The sequence below is a fragment of the Wolffia australiana genome, chromosome 5 (assembly GCF_029677425.1).
Source record: "Wolffia australiana isolate 7733 chromosome 5, ASM2967742v1".
Classification (NCBI taxonomy): domain Eukaryota; kingdom Viridiplantae; phylum Streptophyta; class Magnoliopsida; order Alismatales; family Araceae; genus Wolffia; species Wolffia australiana.
The window spans coordinates 6,230,704-6,240,000 of NC_135839.1; the positions used below are offsets into that span (position 1 = coordinate 6,230,704).

General features: G+C 49.2%; 2 protein-coding genes and 2 long non-coding RNA genes across 5 annotated transcripts in view; 2 read left to right on the forward strand and 2 right to left on the reverse strand.

Moving 5' to 3' along the window:
• Positions 1-365: 365 nt before the first annotated feature.
• On the reverse strand, positions 366-2,685 carry LOC144702881 (bidirectional sugar transporter SWEET5-like). The gene is made up of 6 exons (XM_078574885.1): positions 2,514-2,685; positions 1,870-1,906; positions 1,562-1,778; positions 1,111-1,272; positions 914-1,033; positions 366-837 (listed from the first exon to the last, which is right to left on the reverse strand). The coding sequence occupies exons 1-6, from the start codon at positions 2,554-2,556 to the stop codon at positions 670-672; spliced, it is 747 nt and encodes a 248-aa protein (XP_078431011.1). The 5' UTR covers positions 2,557-2,685; the 3' UTR covers positions 366-669.
• Positions 2,686-3,028: 343 nt separating this feature from the next.
• On the forward strand, positions 3,029-4,711 carry LOC144702883 (uncharacterized). Of its 2 annotated transcripts, XR_013581423.1 has the most exons (4): positions 3,029-3,189; positions 3,967-4,007; positions 4,069-4,180; positions 4,267-4,711. It is a non-coding gene; the product is annotated as an uncharacterized LOC144702883 (long non-coding RNA). The 2 variants fall into 2 exon arrangements; XR_013581422.1 differs by having other exon boundaries at positions 4,069-4,711.
• A 132-nt stretch (positions 4,712-4,843) lies between these two features.
• LOC144702880 (ATPase E1-E2 type family protein / haloacid dehalogenase-like hydrolase family protein) overlaps positions 4,844-9,297 on the reverse strand; it is a 5,618-nt gene continuing 1,164 nt past the window's right edge. Inside the window, exons 2-7 of the mRNA XM_078574884.1 lie at positions 7,964-9,297; positions 7,776-7,886; positions 7,416-7,692; positions 6,676-7,302; positions 6,393-6,584; positions 4,844-5,678 (exon numbers count right to left, since the gene is read on the reverse strand). The exon at positions 7,964-9,297 is cut by the window's right edge and continues 39 nt beyond it. Of these exons, the coding sequence (XP_078431010.1) occupies positions 5,016-5,678; positions 6,393-6,584; positions 6,676-7,302; positions 7,416-7,692; positions 7,776-7,886; positions 7,964-9,297 (3,204 nt within the window). The 3' untranslated portion in view covers positions 4,844-5,015. The remainder of the gene's footprint in view (positions 5,679-6,392; positions 6,585-6,675; positions 7,303-7,415; positions 7,693-7,775; positions 7,887-7,963) is intronic.
• The window catches only part of LOC144702882 (uncharacterized), a 3,404-nt gene continuing 3,326 nt past the window's right edge, over positions 9,220-9,297 (forward strand). Inside the window, exon 1 of the long non-coding RNA XR_013581421.1 lies at positions 9,220-9,297. This exon is cut by the window's right edge and continues 62 nt beyond it. This is a non-coding gene — a long non-coding RNA (uncharacterized LOC144702882).

A 9,297-nucleotide genomic window follows, 5' to 3' on the forward strand; every position in this document is an offset into this window, starting at 1 on the left:
CTAGAGAGAGAGGGAATAAGGGGGAGAGAGGGAGAGGAATGAGAGAAAGAAAGAGAGGAAGAGAGGGGGAGAGAGCGGAAGAGAGAGTTAAAGAAAAGTAGAGAGAGAGAGAGAGAGAGCGCGAGGAAGAGAGAGAGAGAGACCTTGAGGGAAAGAGATAGAGAGAGGGAGAGAGAGAATGAGAGAAAGAAAGAGAGGAAGAGAGAGCGGAAGAGAGAGTTAAAAGAGACGTAGTGAGAGAGAGAATGGAAGAGAAAGAGAGAGACCTTGAGTGAAAGAGACAGAGTGAGGGAGAGATAGAATGAGAGGAGAGAGGAAAGAGAGAGAGAGAGAGAGAGGAAGACAGAGAGTGCTATAGAGAGAGAGAGAGAGAGAGAGAGAGAGAGAGAGAGAGAGAGAGAGAGAGAGAGAGAGAGAGAGAGAGAGAGAGAGAGAGAGAGATGAATAGTTGCCGTCCACGGCGCTATTTATTCAAACCAAAGTGACGGAAAACTAATAAAATTTCCTTTATGGTGGACGGTTGTATGATGGCGAGTCGAAAACAAGGGCCTTGATTGCAAACTAATACGGCAATATCAGTCAGGAGAGTAATGAAACGGCTTTTCGCGCAAATCGCCGAACGAGGCCAACGAACGATGGAGAAGAGGCGAACGAGGCGATATCCGGGAATCAACGGATGGAAACTGACGAGAGACTTACAATCTCATCGCGTGGTTCCATCGTGACCGTCGATGGCTGGGGATCCGGCTTGCCGTCATCCTTGGGCGTCGACGAGTAATAACAAGCGTACAGCACAAGCTGTGCCGAGCTGAGCAGGGTTCCAAGCCCGTTGGGTATCTTCATTTGAAACCGATCCGACGTATAAGATTAGATCACGATCACACGATAAGATAAGATCAGGGAGTTCGCTTACGGTGATAAAGATGTCGAATTTGATGAGCGCGTAGAGAGTCCAACAGATCCCGTTCAAGAGCGACGCCAGGGAGAGCGTGAAGGGCATGTACTTGACGCTCTTCGTTCTGATAACGAGCCTCTGCCGTAGAAGAGTGTATTATCAAGAAGAGAATCAGGGTTTGAGATTGAGAATCGTGATCTGATTGATGAACTCACCATGGCTGCCAGCGGCGCGGCGTACATACATATACAGAAGATGACGCACATCACCCCTACGATGAGCGACCTCTTCTCGTGTGTCTTCGCTCCCAGCAGAACTCCCACTGAGACTGCCGCCACGAGTAGTAGCTCAGCTGCCACCACTTTGAGAACCATCCGCTGTCAACGGTGTCCAAGAGAGTGAGAAGTAATTGTTAAAGTTTAATCTTAACCAAATGCCGTCTCAGAAGACCAACTCTTTGATTTACGCGTTCTTAAATCTATATTGAGTCTTCCGAAGTTCATGCATCCATTAGAATCCATTATCTTTCAACAGGAAAAACTAAGTTTTAGGAGATTATTAATTAATCTTATGAAAGGAGATGAAGAGTAAAGAACTATATGTTCTCGAATCTATGAAAAAAGTTATGCGTTGGGAGAGATTAAAGAAGATCGGCGAGAAGGTTACCCTGCCTGAGGCGGTGGAGTAAAGAACGAAAATAGTGAGGTAGGCGGCTTGGAGGAGGAGGCCGGCGCCGTTGATGGTGATGACGAGGAGACTGTTGGGGTGAACAATTGGAAGACCGTAGAAGACCCACATCATGCAGTTGAGAAACGTCGCTAGGTAGGGCACCGGCGAGAAGCCTTCCACCGCCTTCTTCTCGCATATTTTTAGGAATGTCGGCCTGAGACAAGAGGAACGCCAGTGCTTTGAGTCCGCCGTTAGATCCAAGATCTCCGGCAGATGTTAGCCAACGAGTCGACAGATGGACTCACAGAGGAGAGAGAAAGAGTCCGAATGATATCACGTTGCCTGGAGAAAGTGGAAACGAAAACTAGTCAGAATCACGAGGACTCCGAAACCGAAACTAGTCTGAATCGCCTGGACTCCTGCTCTTAATGCAGGATCACACTTCAGGAAATTTCTCAGCGTCAGTATCCGATAAGCAGTTGCAAAAACAGAATACGATTATCAGCGGCAGAACAGAAGAAACAGACAGCATCGATTGAATACGATTATCGGCTGCAAAAACAGAAGAAATAGACGGCGGCGATTGAATACGATTATCGGCTGCAGAACCGAAGACGCCGACGGCGTCGATTGAATACGAGTAACATTTGCAAAAACAGAATAAACAGTGCGGCGATTGAATACGGTTAACAATTGCAAAAACAGAAACCACAGACCGCGTCGATTGAATACGATTATCAGTAGCAAAAACAGAACGAATAGTCAGCGTCGATTGAACAGATTATCAATTGCAAAAAAAGTAGAAACAGTCAGCGTCGATTGAATACGACCCATTTCCATATCCGCGATACATCGCTTATCAGATCGAATCACCAGAATGACACAGAACAAAATCGACTGGAAAACTACAAGAAAATCAGCAAAATCGAGGCATTTCGTGATCGAGCACCTGCGATTCCTACAATACTTCGAGCAGTGTCAGCTGTCACCATCTTCCTTCACTTTCCACCTCCGCGAACCTTCGCGACTTCACTTCGAACCTGAGAAACCTGGAGAAGACGAGGTCAGCCATGAAAGAAAGAGAAGGGGGGGTTTATATAGGCGATGATACGGTCCTCCGCCGGCCTAACGCGCCACGTTGTTAGTCGCGCTATTTACGAGCGCTTCGGCGGGCGGTGCACTGACCGGAGGCGCCAGGGAGGTGTCCTCACTCCCGCTTCTGTATTGCGTGCATGGAAGAAGCAGACCGGCGGTTATTCCTGACCCGCATTAGCCCCTCGTTTTTTATTTATTTACCTTTTGTGCCATCCCGGTTCGAACCGGCTGGGCCAGTCCTGTCGAGAGAACCGACCCGAAATGGAAATCTCGCACGTGACGCGGGCCATCCTACGAGCCAAACTCGAAAATGCGCCAATTTGAAAATTAAAATTGATCATCTTTTCGGGTTTATAGTAATTCATTTCTCGGAATTAGTATAATTCGAATTTGGATTTGGCGGGAAATTGGTTGACGTTTCTTGCACACGAAAGAGATCGACCTCTTCTCTGCCGGTCGCGGCGATCTTGGCTGAAGATTTACTAGAAGCGGGGAGTTCGTCTTTCAGAAGGTTCTGTGGAAGGATCAAGGTAGAGGATGGAGATGTTGTGGTGAATTTCTCTTCAATTTTTATTTTTATTTTGTTTTCTGGGATGTGTTTGGGTGGATCGGATGCGATTTTCGCCCTGTCGTTGTCGCTTACGTCTTTGCTACTATTGATCAGAAGGCACTGGCGATGTCAGCATCTCATCATAAGACAAAACGGTTTTCATTATTTCTCGTTCATCAGAAAATAGTTCGTTATCGTGTTTTTCTCGAGAGTTTCTTGCGCTCGATCTTTTCGGGATAGAGTGGGATTTGCCGTGGAAGTGTGAGGAGTTGACGTCATCATCTTCGTTTTTCTTCGCGGGCAGAGGTCGTTTCGCATGTCTCCGCTATTGTCAGATTACGTCGCCTAGAAACTTTTTTAAACTTTGCGTCTGTTGTATAAGGGATGTGATATTTTAATCTGATTCCCTAGTTTGTAGCAAAATTCGAGTTGGAAGTTTTGTTTTCAGTTTTTTGGAAGAAGAACAAATTTCGCCTCGATAAGAAACAGAGCAGCGGAATAATCTGAAGACGAATTACCTTACATAAAATTTGCAAAGTTGGGATCTGATATTTTAATCTGATTCTCCAGTTTGTTATTAAACCGAAACAAGAATGAACTCAACCTCCTGAAATACAAGAATTGGAGCAGCGGTGTACGAAGAGAAAGAATAAAATCAAATTTAATAAAAAAATTTAAACTCCCAAAGAAGGAAGCGGCGTTCAGACAGATCCGCTGCCGCTAACCCCCTCTTCTTGTAATCTTTCGGTCATTACAGGTAGGAGAATAAAGAGGAGAAGATATATTCAACACTCACAGGTGATTCCATTGCTCTTTAATCCTTCCGTTTTTATTTAATTCAATAAGCAATGAATTCCAGCTCCCGGTTGAAGAAACGAAGCACGACGGTCGAAGAGGAAGAGAAAAAAATCAAATTTTTAAATAAAAAAAATTGTGAAGCTCCCCTACGGAAGAGCAATATACAGATTCAGGTACTCACATAACTTACCCTTGCTCTTCTGACCTTTCAACTATATCAGGTAAGAAAAAGGAAAAAAGATAACCTCAACACTCGCAGGTGATTCCGTTGCTCTTTAATCGTTCGGTTTTCATTTAATTCGATAACCAATGAATTCCGGATCCGGGGATAAAGAAACAAAGTACGAAGGTGGAAGAGGAAGAAAGAAAATCAACTTTTTTTTTTAAAGTTAAAGCTTCCCGAGCGGGGAGCAATCTACAGAGTCAGGTAACCCTTGCTCTTCTAACTTTTCGACTATCTCATGTAAGAAAAAAGATTAACTCAACACTCACAAGTGATTCCATTGCTCTTTGATCGTTCGGTTTTCGTTAAATTTGATAACCAATGAATTCCAGCTCCCGGGATAAAGAAGAAAAGCACGACGGTGGAAGATGTAGGAAAAAATATCAAATCTTTTAAATCAAAAAATTTGAAGCTTCCCGAGCGGTGACCAATATGCAGATTCAGGTAACCCTTGCTCTTCGTACTTTTCAACTATCTCAGGTAAGAAAAAAGATAAACTACGCACTCGCAGGTGATTCCATTGCTCTTTAATCGTTCAGTTTTCATATAATTCGATGACCAATGAATTCCAGCTACCGGGATAAAGAAACAAAGCACGAAGGAGGAAGAGGAAGGAAAAAAATCAAATCTTTTAAATAAATAAATTTGAAGCTCCCCAAGCGGGAACCAATATACAGACAAATGCAGCGCAGGTATTCACATAGCTAACCCTTGCTCTTCTTACCTTTCAACTATCTCAGGTAAGAACAAGAAAGAAAAAAAAAAGAGGCGCAGAGAAGAGGAGCTCACGAGGATGGGTAAAGAGAAGTACTGTGCACCTTCTGCTTGGGGTTAAGGCCGGTATGGCGACCGGACTTAGCCTCCCTACGGGCGGTGAACCCAACGGTGGTGACTCTAAGCGACCTCTGCCTTACCATCTGGCAAAACTCCGGATCCTCGCACCGCCCTTCGATCCTCATCCACTGGATCATACCATGGTACATGGGGAAGAAGCGCATACGTATCGCTGCGTACGCAAAGTACGGGATCAGGGTCGCCACCACGACGAACAGCGTGACCAGCCAGTAAGACGTGGCCGGGGCCAGCGCCTCAGAGAAGACCCGGTACGCCGACGTGGATATGCTGGGGGTGATGGCCCCGTACGCCAGCAAGAAGAGATACCACGTGGCAATGCTGCCCCACACGAAGACGTGCTGAATCAGCGTGAAGTAGCTGATGGAGATGGCCATCTGGCAGTTGACCACCCAGACCACGCAGGTGTACATGATGGCGCCGAAGAGGTCAGCGCTGACCACCTCGCCTCCGCTGCGGAAGGCTTGGTGCTCCAGCGCCACCGAGCAGAAGAAGAAGATAGTCAACGCGTTGATGACCCCCACCAGCACCCACCCGATTATCCGCCGCCACCGGAACAGCACGTTCTGCACTCCCTCCTGGTACAGCATCGGAAACTGCATCCGTTTCCCAATCCGTAAGTAAACCTGCTTTTTACTTTCTTTTTTCTTTCCTAAGAATATCATCTTTCGCTTCAACTATCGCCATGCCATCATGGGTCATCGTCCTCTGTCGTCCTGGCAAATGGGTTTGCCCTTGATGACAAAAATCATCCTGGCCAAAGGGTTTGGTATATCATGATGACATTGACGACAGGAGGACGATTTTTCCATGATGAAAAAATCGTCATCATCGTCGTCTCTCGTCCTTGCTATAGGGTTCGGCACGTCCTGATGATGTTGATGACAGGTTTACAGGATGTCAGTCATTGTCAACCACAAGAGAGTTGTCAAAGTCATCTGTCTATTTGGGCCATCCCGTTCACGTGGGCGATGTCATCAGCCCTTCTGGGCACTACATCAATGTCATCGGTCAACGTCGACTAGGTTTGTTGAAGTTGACGTTGAGGATGACATTGATGTGAACCCTATCTTGCCAGGATGACGATGAAGATGACGATTTTGTGTCATCTGGCTGTCGGCCATTTCTGAACCTCGTTCAGAGGACTAGAGAAGACGGTGAAATTGTCATTGTCATTTATCTAAGGATGACAAAATTGTGCCATCACTCAAGCTGCAGACAATGACCATGGCGATGAATTTTTGAGGACGATGACGACTTTATTTCATCATCCGTGATCTCGGTGGGAATATTTGTTTTTTCTTCTGTACCTTGAGGCAGTAGCGGGCTGAGACGTCCTGGTCAAAGACGCCAAGGGCAATAGCCGGGAGTGAAGTGAAGAAGACATTGTAGAAGGCCATGAACCAGTCGTTGTAGGCAGGCTGCCCAGAGAAGGAGGTGTAGGCCTCGTACAAGAACAGTGTGAAGCCAAAAGTGATGTTCTTGTAGAAGAAGTAGCATATCTGCAACACCAAAGATAAGGTCATTTTATAAATTCTGTAGTCTCTTTGAGATCTGACTAATCCAATTCTGAATCAACGTGAGTTTTGTTACCATGCTGGAAAGACGGCGATAGCACCAGTGGCCGTGGACGAGGAGGAGGCGCTCGAGGAAGCGGAATTGGGCGATGGCGATGTCGCTGGCCATGACGGCTTGCATGCCCTCGAAGCCGCTGATGCCGATGCCGATATCGGCCTCCTGCAACATGCCCACGTCGTTTGCGCCATCTCCAATTGCCAGCGTTGTCTTCCCAGTGCCGTTCTTGACCAGCCTCGTCACCAGAGCCTTTTGCTTTGGCGATGACCGGCAGCAGATCACCGAGGCACATCCAACGGCCAGAGAGAGGAACATATTGCTGACCCCGTCATCCAACGCGTAGGCCAAGGATTTCCCGTCGATGATCAAGGCGTAGGCATCTGTGCTGGACCGGGCCAGGTACGACATTCCCTCTCTTATTTGCTGGATGACGTTCATCTTTGAGGCCTTCGATATGGCTGACTTGTCTCCTTCCTTCTCCAGAGTTTTGATCTCGTCTGAATCCAGGGTTATGACTATCTGCTTCATGCCTTCTCTCAGGAGGCTGCAAGCAAAACCAATGTTGATGGCTGTCTCCATCTTGTCTCCGGTGAGCACCCATATCTTTATCCCCGCCTGCGCCAGCTTGTCGATGCATTCTGGCACCTGGAACCACCAAATTGGGATCATCATCATCATCATCATCATCGTCATAATCATCATCATCATCATCATCATCATCGTCATAATCATCATCATCATCATCATCATCATCATACCCCGTTCTGTAGTTTGTCTTCGACAGCGGTGGCGCCAAGGAGGATGAGGTCCCGCTCTATCAGGTCGGCGGCCTCGTCGATCCTGTCGTCCCGGTCGGCGCTGACCGAGTTCTTCGCCATTGCAAATCGCTTGCTGAAGGTCTGGTATTCCTCCTCGCGCAGCTCACGGTAGGCCAGGACGAGGGTCCTCAGGCCCGCATCCGCATACTCCTTCATGTGCTCCTTGGTCTCCACCTCAAACTCTCTCCCCGTCTTTCCCAGTCTCTCGAACATCACGCTGACCAAAGTGAAAGCAGGTCCATCCAAGTCAACACCAAGAAAGAAATTATAATCAGAAGGAATCAAAGGAAGGAAGCGAACTTGTCAGCGCCTTTGCTAAGCAGGAGAAGCTTGCCCTCCGGGTCTTTGACTATGACGGACATCCGCTTCCTGGTGCTGTTGAACTCCAGTATGTTCAGCAGCTTGTAGTCTCTAAAAACCCAGGAAAAAAAAAAATTATTAACGATTTTCTTTGGATTAATTCTCTTTCGGTTTGAACCATGGCAGACCTCTGCTCGAAGCGACCAGAGGAGGGATGGAGCTCGTTGATGGAGATGGTGGTCTGGGTCCTCTGGAAGAACTCGAAGCCCAGCTCCCTGGCGGCGATCACAAACGCGGCCTCGTCCGGCGACTCGGCCTCGTACGTGATCTTTCCGGACTCGTCCGAGTCAGGAATGGCCGTGTGGCAGATGGCGAGCAGGCGGAAAAACTTCTGAATCTCCAGCACGCGGGGCTCCCTCACCCAGGCGCCGGCGCTGACCCTCTCGTCGAAGAAGTTGAACCCTTTGACCTTCTCCCCCCGGGAAGAATTGACCTCGCCGTTGACCCCTCTCTCGTCTTCCCTGGCAGGCAGCGGCGAGCCCTTCTTCCTGGCCAAGGCGCGCTCCACCTCCGTGACCCCGCGGCCGTAGGCGGTGCCGGCGACGGAGCACTTGATGAACTCCATGGAATTGCAGGTCAGCGTACCGGTCTTGTCGGAGAGGACGGTGTCCACCTGGCCGAGCTCCTCGTTCAAGTTGGAGGTCCGGGCGTGGGCCGGCTTGTCCGACTCGGGGCAGTACATGTCCACGTCCTGGTTGATGAACATGCTCTGCAGGATCTTGCAGATCTCGATGGACACGTAGAGCGAGATGGGGATGAAGTAGCTGAAGAGGAGCAGCGCCGTCAGCGCGTGGAACGCCGCCGCCGCCGCCGCCCGCCGCGGGTCGAAGAAGACTTCCGTGGCCTCCGGCCTGAGGTACCACCTCCTCTCGCCGCTGCCCGGCTTGTCCTGGGCCGTGTATATCCCGAAGAAGATGGATCCGATTGTGGCGATGAGGCCCAGCAGGGCGAGGAGTGAGTAGATGATCTTGTCCATGCGGCGCTCGATCTTGCTGCGCTTGGAGGGGGGGTCGGTGGCGTTCTGCATGACCTTGGTGTCGTGGCCGGTGAAGACGACGGCGCCGAAGACGTAGTCGGTGTTCCTGAGCTTGGAGTCTCGCAGGAGTATCTGCTGAGGCGAGAGCGGGAGCTGCTCTTGCTGTTGCTGAGCTTGGGAGTGGGAGTCTAAGTGCATGGTGCCGACGAAGGTGTAGAGGCTGGCGTTGGGGTCCTCGCACTTGACCAGGGCTCTGAAATTGGCGAAGTCTGCGTCTTCTTGCAGGGAGGAGGTGGCGTCGAGGGCTTGCTTGAGCTTGAGGTTGGTCTCTCCGTCGAGGTTCATGGTTTCGACGTAGCAGACGCCGTCGTCGTAGCTGGAGGAGAGGAGGACGAGGTCGGCGGGGAAGAATTGGTCCTTGTCCACCTTGACCACGTCGCCGACTCGGAGCTCCTTCCACTCTTTGCCCACGAACTGGCCGCCCCC